Source organism: Dryobates pubescens, chromosome 14 (genome assembly GCF_014839835.1).
Source record: "Dryobates pubescens isolate bDryPub1 chromosome 14, bDryPub1.pri, whole genome shotgun sequence".
In the NCBI taxonomy this organism is placed as follows: domain Eukaryota; kingdom Metazoa; phylum Chordata; class Aves; order Piciformes; family Picidae; genus Dryobates; species Dryobates pubescens.
In genome coordinates, this window is record NC_071625.1 from 9,084,065 (window position 1) to 9,100,070 (window position 16,006).

The following is a 16,006-nucleotide window of genomic DNA, read 5'->3' on the forward strand; positions in this document are numbered from 1 at the left end:
CCTCCCTTCAGGACTCCTCCAACGGCCGCCGCGGCAGGGGACGCCGCGCACATGGTACAACCCGCTCCCCCTTCACCCACGGAGAGCAAGAGAAAGGAGACAGACACCACCCCCCCAGCTTGCCGAGAGGTTGGATCGCCCGGCGGCCCCTGCGCCGGCCGGGAGTTGTAGTTTTCCTGTCGGGCGTCACGCCGGGCCCGCGGCGGGAATCGGGGAGCAGAGCGCGGTTAGTGACGAGTTAGTAAAGTGACAGGCCGCACCCAGAGGATGGCGGTAAATGGCTCCTTCTCAAACTGGCAACGCGTCTGTCACAAAGGGCGCTCCCCAGGGATCGATGTGGGGTGCAATGCTCTTGAATATCCTTATAAGTGATCTGGGTTAGGAAGTGGACACTTCGGGAGGGATAGCCACCCTGCAAGAACACCTGGATAGGCTGGAGCAGCGGGCTAAAAGAACCTTATGAAGTTCAACAAGGACAAGTGTATGGTCTTGTGCTTGGGAAAACATAATCCAGGAGTGCAGCACAGACTGGGATCCACCCAGCTGGGAGGCAGTTCTGTGGAAGGGGTCCTGGGGGTCCTGGTGAACAAGAAATTCAGTATGAGTGAGCAGTAGCAAAGAAAGCGAACAGGATGCTGGGTTGCATCACTCAGGCATCACCAGGAGAGATAAAGTCATCATCCCACTCAGCACTTGTGGGACATTGTGTTCAGCTTTGGTCCCTGCTGTGCCAAAAGGATGTGGACAGGTGGGAGAGGGTCCAGAGAAGGGCCACAAAGGTGATCGAAGGACTGGGAAACTGCCATATGAGGAAAGGCTGAGAGAACTGGGTTTGTTCAGCCTGGAGGTAAAAAGGCTCAGGGGTGACCTTCTTACTACATTCCAGTATTTAGAAGGTAGCTACAAAGAAGATAGAGAATCTCTTTTTACAAGGAGTCACATGGGAAAGATGAGGAGTAATGGATATGAGTTACTCCTGAGGAGATTCCTACTGGACACAGAGAATTTTTCACAGTGAGAGCAATCAGCCATTGGAATAATCTCCCCAGGGCAGTGGGGGATTTCCCAGCACTGGACACTTCTCAGATTCAGCTGGGCAGGATGCTGGACCTGTCGTCTAGATGGTGCTTTGGTCCAGAAAGCTTGGACCACGTGATCCTTGAGTTCCCTTCCAACTTGGGATGCTGTGAAATATTTCTGCAACTTAATGCAAGAAAGCAGCAGGACATTCAGTACTCTCTCTGGGGGCTTTCACGGGTGAGAGCGTTACTGCCGCGTCACTCTTATTTTCAACGCCCTCTCATTCGCAGAGAGTACGGGCCCAGCCCGGGGGACGGCAGCGGTGACGGGAGCAGCATCATCGTCACCCAGCAACAGCGGGTCGCTGAGCCCCGCCCGCGGAGGCGGGACTTCTGCCGCTGGTGTTGCCCCGGTAGCGGGGGGCGGGGCCGGAAGTAGCGGCGGCGGCTCGGCCGAATTCGGCGGCGCCACGTCTGGTTCGGGGCTTCCCTCCCTCCCCGGGGCGGTGGCGGGAGCGGCGCGGACAGATATTCCCTAGTCTCTCAGCGGCCGGTTCGTAGCGAGGCCTCGGCGGTGACCGAGCGCGGCAACAGCGACATGTCGGACCTTGGGGACTGGTTCCGGAGCATCCCGCTGATCACCCGCTACTGGTTCGCCGGCTCCATCGCGGTGCCGCTCATCGGCAAGCTGGGCCTCGTGAGCCCCGTCTACCTCTTCCTCTGGCCCGACGCCTTCATCAACCGCTTCCAGGTACGGGCCGCACCACCGATCCCGGCGTGCCCTGCAGTGGCCGGCCATAGGAGAACCCAGCCTGGGGTGCGCTCGGCATGCTGGGAATTGCAGTGAGCGGCCGTCCTGCGGGGCGAGGGGCTGCGGTGGGGGCTGGCCCCCTCCGCTGGCTTCCGTGGTTGTATTAGGAGGGCGTCGTGCACCCAGGTAGCCCCTAGGAATGACCCGGATCACCTTCAGCAGGAACCCGGGCCTACCTTTCTGCTTAGCCTTCATAAGGCCTGCGAGCTGGGTCCCGCATTTAGTTAGTGCCCTGCTTCCATGGGCCCCGAGCTTCCCACCAAAGCTGCACAAGCTGCAGTGCCTGGCCCTGCTAGGGACCCTGGGTGAGGCAGGGAGGGCTGTGGCCCATCATAAGCACTGTAGTTTGGTTTTGTGTCTCATTCTGGTGCCTTTTTTGGCCTAAGCATTTCTTCAAGAATTATTCTGGCTGGCACCTGTTGTTATGTCAAGGCACTCTGTAATCATAAAACCTGTGGCTGTGACTTCAGGTGACTTGCCCGGCCTCCATTGTGCATTTGTGTGGGCGTGACTTTGGGAACAGGCCTTACAGGCAGGTGTGCAACCACCTTAAACTACTCTGGAGACAGTAAGGCAGAGCTAACAAAGTGCATTTCTTCCGCCTTCTTGCTTGGAATTTGACAAAGCTTGTGTTTGGGATTGTCAACTTATGTGCCTAGGTGTGGTTGAGATAAACTCACAAGTGAATTCTTGAGGTTTCAGATGTGCAGTGTTCAGGGCACATTAGCAAAATCAAAACTAGTCACAAACTGGACACAGTGGTTTCCTTCCATTGGGAGGTTACAGTGTTTTGATATGCATGTGTGTATGGGGAGATCACCCATTGGATGCACTAAAAATGAAAGTAATGGAAAAGATCCCAACCTTTGAAAGATAGTTCTTTCTATAGTTTGTCCCCCAAATTTAGTAGCTTAAATGACTGTTTTTCTCTGGTTGTTACTCATTATGAAATTGTGATATTCAAGATCCCAGTACCCTTGTTTGGAATGTTTCTGCTTAAAGAGCTCGTTCAGATGTAGCCAGACATGTCCTTGCTGTATTCTGCCATGGAGTTGGCAATATTGATAACTGGGAGGCTCTAAAGCAGGTGCTCAGAGCCGTGTGTGCTGTCTGGAACTGTACACTGAATGCTGTTGTCTGAATTCCTTGGCCTCTGTGCAGCAGTTAAGAATAGGTTCTGTATGGAAGCTTTTAAAACAGAGTAGTGTCATTGCGAGCATATCCCTTTTGCACTGCAACAGAGATGGAAGTGATCTGGGCAGATGTATGTGCTTCTGCTTTTCCTATCAGATTAGAACACCAGAGTAAAAGCTGCTGAAGCAGCAGTATTTGATACTTGGGCTATTTTTAATCTCCTCTTTGATCTTCCAAGTAATTGATAACGAATGGAAACAAAACATGTGCATATGAGTTCCTTCTGCGCTCTATAAGTGTATCTTTCTCTTTTGATGTGGACAGATATGGCGGCCGATAACTGCAACTTTCTTCTTCCCAGTGGGACCTGGAACAGGATTTCTCTACTTGGTGAATTTGTATTTCTTGTATCAGTATTCATCACGATTAGAAACAGGTATGTTACCCATTAAATTGTGTGCACATACTGAGCTCTGCCTGGAGCTGACAGAGCTTCTAGGGGGAATGTTTGTGGTGCTGGGGTTGCGGCCGATTCAGACAAAGTTGTGAGAAAGACAGCTCACCTCTGCTCACTTACGCTGATCAATAGGAAATTGCTCTGAAAACTGATTTTCAGTGACTTTTGGCAGGGAGCTTGTTCATTTAGAATCTGAACTTGACACTTCTTTCAACAGGGGGGTCTGGTGCTTTTAGTTGTTGGGTTTCAGGAAATGAGGGAATGGAAATTAAAAGATCACGTTAGCTTTTGTTTTCTTGTGTCCGATGTCCTTTAACATGGCAGGATGATGGAAAGGTGAGGACAGGCTGAGGGAGCTGAAGTTATTTAACTTACAGAAGGCTCCAGGCAGACCTAATAGCAGCCTTCCAGCACCTGAAGGAGATGTACAAGAAGGCTGGAGAGGGACTGTTTTCAAAGGCCTGTAGTGATAGGATGAGGGGCAATGGTTTTAAATTAGAGAAGAATAGATTCAGATTGGATGTTGAGAACAAGTCTTAAGCAGGGAAGAGTTTCCTGGTGAACCTGTCAGCCAGAGAAAATGTGGAAACCTGTCCTGTAAGAAGAGTAGCAGGGAAAGAGAGGAGTGGTGCCAGGTTGTCTGATCGGTTTCTTAGTGAAAGTAAATAGTAGTTTAATAGCTAGGAGTGGTTCCTCCTTCTCTGAGCCATTCTGCAGTAGCTTATGAGCACGAGAGTACTGGCAGTTATGACATTCTCCTGTGCAAAGCTATGTGTAGTAAGATGAATACAGGCAAATTATAAGACATCTCTGCCTGTACATACACTTACAAAATGCTCTAGTTGTCTGTGCTGTGGCCAAAGTCTCACGGAAGGAAGTAAATTCTTTCAACAGTACATTTCCATTTCTGCTGTACAGTATGTCTGGATATTTTACCTGGGAAGTCTACTGTGGTGTTGTTTGTACGTTTTTTTCCATATTAGAATCATTTTAATGGGTATAAAATAATTTTTTGGTTAGGCTGATCCTTCCTCTCTACAAAGAAGTTTTGAATCCTTCTGAAAGTGGGAGGTGTAGAATGTTGCTGAAGTCAGTGTATGACTATGCCTCCTTTTGTCTGTGAAACTGCAGGAAGGGAAGCTTCTACTTTTAGGGTTGTATGTGAGTTTTGAGCTTATGCTGGTGTGTGCACACTGGTGTTGCGTGCTAGCTTCAAATGGAGCTGTCAAAGGAGAGTGTGGCTTTGTTTTGTTCCTGCTGGAAAAGAACATAACAGATACCAACAGAGAAACCAGATTGTGCAGAGTTCACTCCCCAGCAGTACAAATGATGGGTTCATGAGTCTGCAGCTCTTCCCCAATGACTGAATTATACCCAGCACCCTACTAAAGGACTCAGTGGGTTAGAGCTCACCTTGGTCCTGTGCTGAGCTCTTTGGCAGTCTATAGCTCAGTTTTCTTAGCTACTCATTCAAAAGTCAGCTTAAATAGTTTGTCTAATATTCCTGTTAGTAATCTCACAGTATCACAGTATAACTAAGGTTGGAAGAGACCCCAAGGATCATCAAGTCCAACCTGTCCCAACAGACCTCACCACTAGACCATGGCACCAAGTGCCACGTCCAATCTCCCCTTGAACACCTATCTCCTAGATAATGAGAAATGAAAATCTTCAAGGGAATAATTCTTGCTTTGATTTATTCCTTTTCTGAAGGAGTTAATATGCTGGAGTTTCTACAAGATTAGTCAACTTCATCTTTTTATTTGCTTCCATCAGTAAGGAAGTAAGTCTGGTTTATGTAGCTCTCCAATTTTAAAACTTTCCCAAAGATTTACCACTCCTCATGTGTAAATTGCATGGCTGAACTTGGTTATTTTACATTTATTAAAGTATCAGTTTTGTTTTACATAGTCTGAGTTAACTCCAGTTAACTAAAAAGCTAATGCTTAAAAGTAGATTTTCTTTCTTTACATTTGTGGAGACTTATAAAGTAGTTGTAGGAAGCCAAATAGTGCTAACATGAAGCAGTGGCCTTCTTTGTAGGGAATTTGGTGATTAATTTATAGTGCATCATTCAGCTTGTTCTTGGTGCACTTTGTCCCTGAGTGGTTTGTGTCTGTTTCAGCAGCATTGTGAGGGTTTTAGAATAGAATTAACCAGGTTGGAAAAGACCTTTGAGATCATTGAGTCCAACCTTTTCCTTGCCTGTGTGGGACAGCATGGTAGTTGAAAGGAGTCTTGTTCAGGTTCTGAGGTCCTTGGCAGCCTTTTATTGCAGTTTGCAAGAGTGAGAGCTTAACAACTTTCATGTTTGCAAGGAGTTGTTAGGGTTTTTGATTTTTAACCCTTCCTCTCTGCCAAGTCACAAATTCAACTGGGTATTTAAGATGATTTCACTCAGTATGACCTGCAGGGAATGTTACTTTTTGGTTTTGTGGGGTTTTTGTTTGTTTGCTTGTTTCATTTCCACTGTCCTGAAAGAAATTGATGCTTGAAATGGGAATTTAGGCAAGCAGTTCACCTTAGGAGAAGCAACAGAATGTGCTGTACATGTGTACCCTCCTTGTCATGTATATTAATTTTTCTGGAGTGTAAAAACTGTTGTATCTCTTGAGTCTGAGTAGGTGATGTAAAAAGGATTCAATTTGCCTAAGCAAGGTCTGGTTTTCACATGACTTAATCAGTAAACATGGTGTTCCTGCTTTTGCTGTGCAAGTGTATTTCCTTGTTGTGTGCTTCATACTGGCAGCTTCTTATGAAGGTTGGGGTCCAATTCCAATGTGAAGTCTTTTGATGTTAAACCCCCTTGGTGTGTTCTTTTGTAAACAGAGCTGCTGTGTGTGCACTTAATGCACTTAGGCTGAGTCTCTTTCTTTTGGGGGGGTGGGGCTCTTGTAAGGCCATTTAAAAATAAGCTGCAGCCTGCATGTGGGGTAATTGTTAATAATTAAGCTTCTCTTAGGCTCTTACAAAAAAAGTCTTATTTTTTTTACCAAGATTTCAGTACTGTTCCTAACAATTCTTTCTATTTATAGGGGCTTTTGATGGAAGGCCAGCAGATTACATGTTTATGCTCCTGTTTAACTGGATCTGCATTGTTGTATCCTTTTGTTCCTCACCAATCTTTCACAATATTTTGGTTCTCCTGGTTCTTCCTGAAATGTGTTCAAAGACCAGATTTTAGCAACTAACAGTTTGAAAATGTAGCAAATGTGCACAGGTGAGCTGTTAAGTTTTCCTGGAAATGTAGTGAGTAGCTTTCAGGGAGGATACTAATAAATGTGCTACCACAGGGGACTAGAGTTCTGCTTATGTGAAGTTCAGCTCATGCTACATGAGCTTCCATGGTGTTTCCCAAATTGCTTCACTTAACCACTTCTGTGGATTGCTGCACGTGCTCAGAGTGAATTTAGTGTGGTTAAGCTGCCATGTGCAGACAGGTCTGACCTCTGCCATTCCTGGAGCTGGAAGTTCTGGGGTATCTCACAGAGAGATCTGCTGCCTGCTGAGTATGTGAAAGCAGTGTTGTGATATGGTCCTTTTGGAAACCAAATTTCCCATAATCCAGCAGTGTACCTATGCAGCAAAGGTAGCCACTGGGCTGCATAAGGCAGAAGATTGCCAGCAGATTGAGGGAGGTGATTACTTCTCTGCTCAGGCCTTGTGAGAAATACGGGTTGGGCTGTATCCAGGTCCAGATTCCCTGGTACAAGAGACATGGACATACAGGAGTAAGTCCAGTGAAGGGTCATGAAGATGACTAAAGGGCCAGAGCATCTGTCACAGGAGGAGAGGCTGATAGAGCTGGGATCGTGCAGCGTGAAGAACAGGAGGAGAGGTGTTTTACCAATGTGGATTAGTACCTTACTTGGGAGGGAGTAAAGGAAATTGAGACTTCTCTCAGTGATGCTCAGTGGTGTGATCAGAGAGAACAGGCATGGAATGAAGCACAGAAAGACCTTTGTTATGGTCAAACACTGACACGGGCTGCCAGGAGAGGTTGCTGTGCTCCATCCTTGGAGGTGCATTCTGTCTGTGCTGCTGCTCCCTCCTTGCAGCAATGTGCAGTGGTACAGCATGTGGGAAACAGAGTGGTGACATCAGCATGAACCAGATACAGCCAGGAAAGCTAGTGTAAATGTTATTACCTTTATCAATAGATTAATTTATCTCTAGTCATATTCCATTGTATGGAGGCGTATGCTATTCCTCCTAGTCTGGTGAGCCACAGCAGTAACTAGGAAAACTCTGGATATCATAGTATCAGTCAGGGTTGGAAGGGACCACAAGGATCATCTAGTTCAAACCCCCCTGCCATGGGCAGGGACACCCCACACTAGATCAGGCTGGCCAGAGCCTTGTCCAGCCTGGTCTTAAACACCTCCAGGGATGGGGCCTCAACCACCTACCTGGACAACCCATTCCAGGGCTTCACCACTGTCATGGTAAAGAACTTCCTCCTCATGTCCAGCCTGAATCTCCCCACCTCCAGCTTTTCATTCCATTCCCCCTAGTCCTATCACTACCTGATATCCTGAGAAGTCCCTCCCCAGCCTTCTTGTAGGCCCCCTTCAGATACTGGAAGGCCACAATTAGGTCACCTCGGAGCCTTCTTTTCTCCAGACTGAACAGCCCCAACTCTTTCAGTCTGTCCTCATAGGAGAGGTGCTCCAGCCCTCTGATCATTTACTTATGTTGTTGAGAAAACCATCAGCTTCACTGTAGTTGCAGGTTGTTGACTGAGCTATTAGATGGATCTCTCTGTGACCTGACTTTCAAATTGGTGATTTAAAAAATTCCGCTTGCTTGTTCCCTCTGTGATGTAAGCAGCAACCTGGATGCGTGCTCTGGAAGAATGCTTGGTGGCAATCATGAACTGTTAAAAGCATTCTGATTACAGCAGAATTCTTCAGCAATTGTTTCTATTCCATAGTCGCTATAGCAAGTAGATCCTTCAGGTAGGAGAGTAGTATTAAAAGCCTGCATTGATGCCCTTCAAGAAGTTATTCTCTGTGACTCACTGACAGTCTGATGATACTTTTTTAATTGTGATCTGCTGTTTCTTTAATTAGAAACCCAACATTTTAATCTTAAAAACAACAACAACAACCCCAAAACTAATGAAAGAATGCAGCTGTTAAACTTGTACCATGCTTTTATGCAAGGACTGCTTGTTTTATTGTGGAGGGAAGACCAGTGTATTATCTTGGGGTAATGACTTGAGGTGGTGGCTTGAAAGGCTACTGAAAAGCAGTTATTGAAACCAAGTGTTTAAGTCTCTAGATCACTGGAAGTTTTTCATTTTTCAGTGGTTAACTTACTTCTACCCAGGAACATTGCTTTAAGGTGAAACATTAAAGGCCTTTGCAGGTGTATTTGGTGTGTGTGCAGCTTCTTTTTATGACTCCAGTCTATCAGGTTTTGCTGCATTTTCCTTAACGGTGCAATGACAGATAACTGGCTTGGCAATGGATATGCAGGTAAGTGCAGTGCAGTTTCTTAATCAACTTATGGAGCTTTCTGGGCTATTTAATGATTTTAGAGAAGGTGTTACCAGCATAACTGTACAACATTGTTAACCTAGGCTTGTTTAGTTTGTCCCCAAATGGACTGCTGTGTGTTAGTTTTTCAGTTTGGGTTAGCAAACAGTCCTGGATCTGACTTTGTCACTTCTAACCTAGTTAGGGTGTCAGGGAGTGAAAACTGTCTCTGTGCAGTCAGGAAGTGTCCAACCTATTACTGAAATGGACACAAGATGTCACCTGTGTACAGTTTCTTCTGATTAATGTGGTTCTGCAGTCTTACCTAAAAACAAGTCTTGGGTTCATTGGTCTTCTCAAATTACTCACCAGCAGAAGATCTTTCTGTGAAAAATGCAGCTTCACATTCAGATCAGAACTGTAAAGTGGAAAAGTTCTCAGAAGGGTGATTAAAATAGCAGTCTAAAGAACCAGTTTCAATGAGATAGTTCTTATCTCCCCCCAGTGTTACAGGGGGAAATGGGGGAATGTTTTTTTGGACATAAGAGAGTACAAAATAACTTCATGGCTTCAGCCTGCCTCTGCTGTTCTCTCCTTGTCTTATTCTGTCCTTATCCAACGCATGTACCAATATCTCAAATATTATCTACAGTATTATCTTAGCATTTGTTATATCACTTATCAGGCTCCCCTGGTAGACAAAACCAGTCATCATGCATCTGCAGTCAGGGCTGAGTTCTGTTAAGGACTGTCCATAAATTTGCACTTAGAGGTTTGGGGTTTGCTTGTCTGAAGAGGATGCCACAGAAGTCTTCAAAAGCATGCCGAAGAAGTCACTTACCTGTTGTGTGCATTTTAGACCGATTGTGTTGATTTGCGTAGGTCAAAGTGAGTGTGTTTGGGTTAGTGCCCTGGGTTGTGAATGGAAGTGGCACAAGTATGTTACAGTCTGCTGTAGGTGTGCTTACCAAGCAACTGGGAGCAGAGCTTGTCACAGCTGCTCTTTCACTTGGTGCAGTTTGGAGCCTTTTACTTTGGATGGACTTGCAGAAGAGAACAATCAAGTAGATGATCCTCCTTACCTTTCTCAGTAGCTCACACGATGGCAAAGATTCAGGGACATTCTTTAAAGATTTTGCTGCTGTATTATACTTCCAAAACATTTTTGAAGCTTATAGCTCCTGCTGTCTCTTTCTCTATGAAAGTGCTGGTAACTTTTTGCCTTTTTTTTTAACATTGCAGTTGCTGATGATTCCACTGATCATGTCAGTACTTTATGTGTGGGCCCAGCTGAACAGAGACATGATTGTATCATTTTGGTTTGGAACAAGGTTTAAGGTATGTCACACAGGATATTGGAAAGGTTTCATGTGAAAGGTTCAGGGGTGAAATAGAAGTATTCTGCCTTATTTGATGTCCCATGCTTTTACATTGCTCTATACTCCGTGAGATGCAGCAAGGACAGAATTTTTTGTCCTCTTCTGTGCAGTGCCACCCAGTGTGGCTTTGCTGAAGAGATGCCCTTGGCAACTGAAGTTCTTGGTCTGAAAAGAGGAAAAAACTCCTGATAGATTAACCTGTTAAAAAGCTGAATGTGGTGACACCATAGAGAGAAAATGTTGGTATTTTAAATCACTCTTTCTTGTGCAGCCTCAGCTGTTTCTGCCTGATCTTGTGGTGAAAACTCTCGATCATTGTTTCCAGTCCTTTTCAAAATCAGAAATACTGGGACTAGGTTTCAGGTGTAAGCTTGCTGTAGAACAGAGTGCCAAAGACAGATTTATTTATAATGCTTAAATGAGTGTGATTTGTCTAAAAATCTTAGTGGTTGCTCAGTTTGAGGTATTCTACCTTGTTGGGTAGAGTCTGCTTAAGTTAGTTTGTGTAATGCCTAAACACATTGAGATTATAATTATAATCATGCTTATTAATGCAGATTTATGTTCTTACCTTGTACTTAAAACTTCTGTCTCCATTGCATTCTTTTTCAGGCTTGTTACCTTCCATGGGTTATTCTGGGATTCAACTACATCATTGGTGGATCGTATGTATTTACTTGCATGGCAAATTGAAGTTATAAATGCTTTTACAGCTATCAGACTTACCACAGAGTTTAGAAGCTGTAGTAAAACAAGAGGCTTAAAGCTGTATGATCTGACTGATAATTTTCAGTGTCATAGGATGGTCACTTATGATAAAAGCAGAGAGATGTGCATGTGGGAACTGGAGAATGGAGGTGAGGGGAAAGTAGTAAGAGTTTGGTTTCTTTTCTAGTGATTAGGTCTTTACTAAGAGTACTGCACAGTAAAGAAAGGTGTCATCCCAGTTACAACTGCTTTTAGAAACAAATTTAGCTGGATTCTGATAGTGCTGGTACTTCTTGCCCTCACAGCCTTGCCCAACATGATGTTTTTTCCAACTTGTGAAACGAGGAGAACTATCAACAGCAAGTCCACATTAGCACTTGCTGAATTTGTTGGTCTGTGTTGGGTTTTTCTGACTAAACTCCGCGATGCAGCAATCCCCGCTCTGCATGGTCTTTCTCATTGGTGCCTTGCATTGGTTGGAGCCACTTGGTGTCGCTGTAACACAGTTAGTGACCATAATAATGATGTGGTTGATTTATGAAAGGAGGAGCTAGTACAGCAAACCCAAATTCTCTCTTCTGGCTGTGCCTCCTACTGACTCATCTGTCACTTGAGAGCAGCGTGCTGTTGGATACCTGCTGTTTCTACGCATGACAGAAGACACTCAAGGGGCTCCATTCAGCAGTGGGTTTTGCAAAAGTGGGAACAAAACAGCTCAGTACAGCAGGAGACAGGTTGTCCAGTGAAAACAGCAGTAACTTCTCAAGCTCCACCAACTATTATTTTAGACACTAATAGCTGTACGGTCTAATTCCCTCATGTAAACAAGTATTTAATTGCATTTTCAGTCCAGACTGTAGGGAAGGCTTGGAAGGGAGTGTGGAACAGCCTGTTGGTGTGTTGGCACCGAAGGTTGGCCCTTTTAAAGAAGTGGCTGCAAAATGCTGAGGGAAGGGGATTTTTTTTGTGGTTCACAGTCCCCTCAATGCTCACGGCAGGTGAACAGTGGTAGCTGGTAGAAGATGATCATTTGTTTATTGTCAGAGAAGGCAGCACGTGAAACAATTCTTTTTCTTTTGCCTTGCAGAGTCATCAATGAGCTAATAGGAAATCTGGTTGGACACCTGTATTTCTTCTTAATGTTTAAATATCCAATGGATTTGGGAGGAAGGAATTTTCTGTCCACACCTCAGTTCCTGTAAGCTGGCTTTTATCGTTCAGTTCACTGTTTCTTTTGTCCAATTTTCTGTATTGTTCCACAGACAAACTTTTGCTGGGCTTGTGAAATGTCAAACACTTTGCTAAATCAGCCTGCTTCAGACTCTCATATTTACCATGCTGCTGAGTCATCAGAGATGTTGAGTTTCTTGTAAGTGACCCACATGAGAGTTCTTTGCTCCCCCGATGGGAGACTCATGTCCTTTGCCCACTCTTAGCAGAGAGTGACAGCAGCAGCTGTGTCAGTCAGTTGAACTGTAGTAAAGGGAACTCCCTAACAATTATCACATTATAAAAAATAATTGCTTTCTCCTGTAGATTATCTTTTTATCTGTGTTTCCATGTATTATTACAGTAGCTACCAGTTCAGCAACCTGTAGCAATAATAGGAGTCAGTTGTAGACTTGTTCAGGACTTATGTGCGTATTCAGCCACCTGGGCTGAGACTGCAGGTCATGGTTTCTGAGAAGCTTTTTCTTGTGATCTCTTAATTATTTTGACACTGAAATACTGTGCTCAGCAGCCAAAGTTTGTAGCTTCAGTTTCCCTTGTTCTCATTGTTTTAGCAACTCAGTTAACCCTTTTTGTAGCATAAATTGTTAATTAGAAGATGCAGAGTTGAGTTACAGTTAACACTACCTGTACAAGTGTTAATCAGTAAGGAAGCTTTATATTCTACTTTTGTTTTTACAAGCCCTTATGGCAATTTTCTATAGAGATTAGAAGAGAATGGTTTCTAAAAATGAATTTCAGTGTCATAACAGCTGTGATACTGCCCTCGGTCTTGTTGATTATGTGCAATTCTCTTGATTCTGTGTGTTTAATTTATAGTTGAGAGTGAAGAACAGAAGTACAGCAAACATCTTCACAAAGAGATAAATTCTGCCTTTGCACTATAGTGTTTTGTTCAAAAAAATATGCTGTGATGACTACAGATCCCTTTAATACAGTGAGAACTTTTGTTCTACACAGGATTGGTTTTCCTGCAGAAAGGAAAATGGATTTTATCCTGAGCCTCAGATTTTAGTGGTCAAATTCAGCAGGGGTTTGCAGGAGCTTGGTGTAGCTATTGTGGAGCTGAAGTGACTCTGCATTGATGGCATCTCCTGCAAAACGCTAAAGCTGTACTTTGGGTCACTCTGTTTAGGTGGTAGTTTAAGTTGGATGGCCCCTGTTTGCTCTGTCCAGGTCACCTGAGCTTGATTTCAGACAAGCTAGATGCTTGAGCCTTTTTCCTTTAGTCTCTTTTGTCCTCAGTGATGTTTACTTGGAGAGCAGTAAGATGGTTAGATGCCGTGATCACAGGAGTTCTGCAACTACTGAAGAGAGAGAGAGATGCTCAGGAGTTATTTGGATTTTTTTTAATTTCCCCTGAATATAAGGGAGCTAGGTTAGGGGAATTAAGTTTATACCACAGCATTTATTCTCAACAATGAGCCTATTTTTACAGCATGTTTTTCCCCTCTGTTTGGATTATCGTATCTAACCGCATCCCAGAGATGGAAGTTGCCCAGAATTCCTATTTCTGAGTGTGCTTAGATTTGGGAAGAATTCTGAAGTACTCTCCTGGAAGGCCACTTTTTTTTCAGAGTTTAACAACTAAAGGTGTAGTGCATGGAAGATTCATCTGGTGTTTACTCCCAAGGTACAGCTGTTTCTCAAACTCTCCCTCTCTTCTGGCTTCTCCTAGGTACCGCTGGCTGCCAAACCGGAGAGGAGGAGTGTCAGGATTTGGTATCCCACCTGCAAGCATGAGAAGAGCTGCAGAAGATCAGCAGGGTGGTGGAAGACACAACTGGGGTCAAGGTTTCCGGCTAGGTGACCAGTGAAGAGCTCCTGCCCTTGGAAAACAGCAACTTTGATTTTAATTGGACATAGGACCGACCCTTCCTGGTGCAGAGCATGCTTAAGAACTGAACTCTCTGTTGGATTTAACTGATTAGAAAGAAAGTTTCTGGTTCAAGAGAAAATTAAGAACTCCAGAAGGGAAAAATGTAGATCTTGCTCCAGGTTAGCCAGTAGTGTCCAATTTGATTCTGCCACTGAAAAAAAGCCTTCTTTATACAGTATTGTCTGTCTGTCACAACAGGCATCCATTATGCCCCCTTGTTCCCTGATGTGATGGAACAAGCTAATGGTGTTCTGTCTCGCCTGGTATGTTAAAAGCTTCATTAACCCTGGTAAGGTAAGAATCCAGTGTGAGGCAGATGGATCAAACTAATCCCAGAGTCTAGGAAGACAACTTTTTCCATAGCTGTGCTTAAGTCCCAGGGTCTTTGGAAGCATTAAGTGATCTCTCTCTGCTGCATTGATCAAAGTGCAAATGTTTAATTTCCGTTGTTGCGCTGTGTTCTGAGGGGAGTTTTTTTCTTGCCATGCAGCATTTGTCCTACCTGCTACAGCGTGGGTTGGGCAAGACTTATGGGTAAGAGGGCTTTGGTTTGAAATGGCAATAACAGATGTTCACAGGATTGCAATCTCTGTAAATGGCATGTTACGAGGCTTGCTCTGTTTCAACTGAAATAATACGGCTTTCCTTTTTCCCCCTGAGGTGTGTGAATTCTCTTGGCTTCAAGGTTTATCTTTTGATTGCAAAACTGAATAGCACAAATACTGCTTAAGCTAGAGAACGTAACATATCATCCTGGTTAATGTAAAGGGTGCTGACTGCAGCCTTGTTTGTTAACTGAATCTTCAGCTTTCTCTTAAAAGCTTTAAGACATCAAAGAATCAAAGCTGGGAAGAAACGTTTCCAGGGTCAAGAGACAGTAGAACAGATTGCTTTGCTACAGAACTTCATTGTCAAATGAGGCATCGTGTTCACTGTTTATTAGGATCTGTACTTTTTTGGTAAAACTCTTTTTTTTTGACATGGAAAAGGGAATGATTCTGTACAGTAGTTTTCTTCATGGGTTCCTGTGAGCAGAGCACAGGGCAAAGATCCAGGAAGCTGTTACTAGCTTGTTGCTGACTCACCACATGGACTTGAGCAAACTTCTTCATTGATCTCAGTTTTTCCAGCTGTAAGGAGGACTCATGCATGTGTCTTCGTCCTTAAAAGGTAGCTGTCCTCGACTCCCCTAGGTGGGAGCCACTAAGTGAGCAAGGTAGGACTTAGGTTTCACATTAATGACAACACTTAAGCTAGGAATGCGTTACTCTAAGCTTAACTAAGACTTTTACATTGGAATATCACAGAATCGTAGAATGCTTTGCTTTGGAAGGGACCTCTCAAGGTCATCTGGTCCAATGCCCCTGCAATGGGCACAGATATCTTCAAACAGATCAGGTTGCATCCAGGGATGGGGTTTCTAGCACCTGTCTGGGCAACCTGTGCCAGTGTTTCACCACCTTCATCATAAAAATTTCCTTCCTTATACCTAGTCTAAATCTAAAATCTAGTTGCTCACTTTTTGTTTTATAGTTGCAAGAAGAACAACATTGTCACTAAGATGAGAGTCAAGTCTCTTGACCAAATTTTCCTGTACCATTTGTCTTTTGACTGGGTAGGTAGTGCACAGAAAGCTGTTCTGCCCCAGCTTGGGTATCTCAGGTATCTATAAGTAGGTGAAGTGAATCTGGGCCAAAACATTTTTATTCCTACTTTTTCTTCACTAAACCCAGATTCTGAAGGTTTAAAAAACATGTAAATACTACATGACGTGAAAGTGAGTGGAAAATAAGCAGTTGGACTGGAAGTTCTCGGTTGGCTTGCTTGGAGAAAAAAAACATGCATGCTCCATTTCTTCTCTGCAACTCAATTTTGTTGATTTGGCTTGTGGAAAAACGTAGAACACTGG

The 16,006-nt window shown here is 44.2% G+C and overlaps 1 protein-coding gene across 1 annotated transcript; it reads left to right on the plus strand.

The window, feature by feature from the left end:
- Positions 1-1,444: 1,444 nt before the first annotated feature.
- DERL1 (derlin 1) lies at positions 1,445-15,494 on the plus strand. Its single transcript, XM_009905772.2, has 8 exons — positions 1,445-1,770; positions 3,289-3,400; positions 6,457-6,521; positions 8,875-8,901; positions 10,144-10,239; positions 10,893-10,945; positions 12,076-12,186; positions 13,897-15,494. The coding sequence occupies exons 1-8, from the start codon at positions 1,618-1,620 to the stop codon at positions 14,033-14,035; spliced, it is 756 nt and encodes a 251-aa protein (XP_009904074.1). The 5' UTR covers positions 1,445-1,617; the 3' UTR covers positions 14,036-15,494.
- The last annotated feature ends 512 nt before the right edge of the window (positions 15,495-16,006 follow it).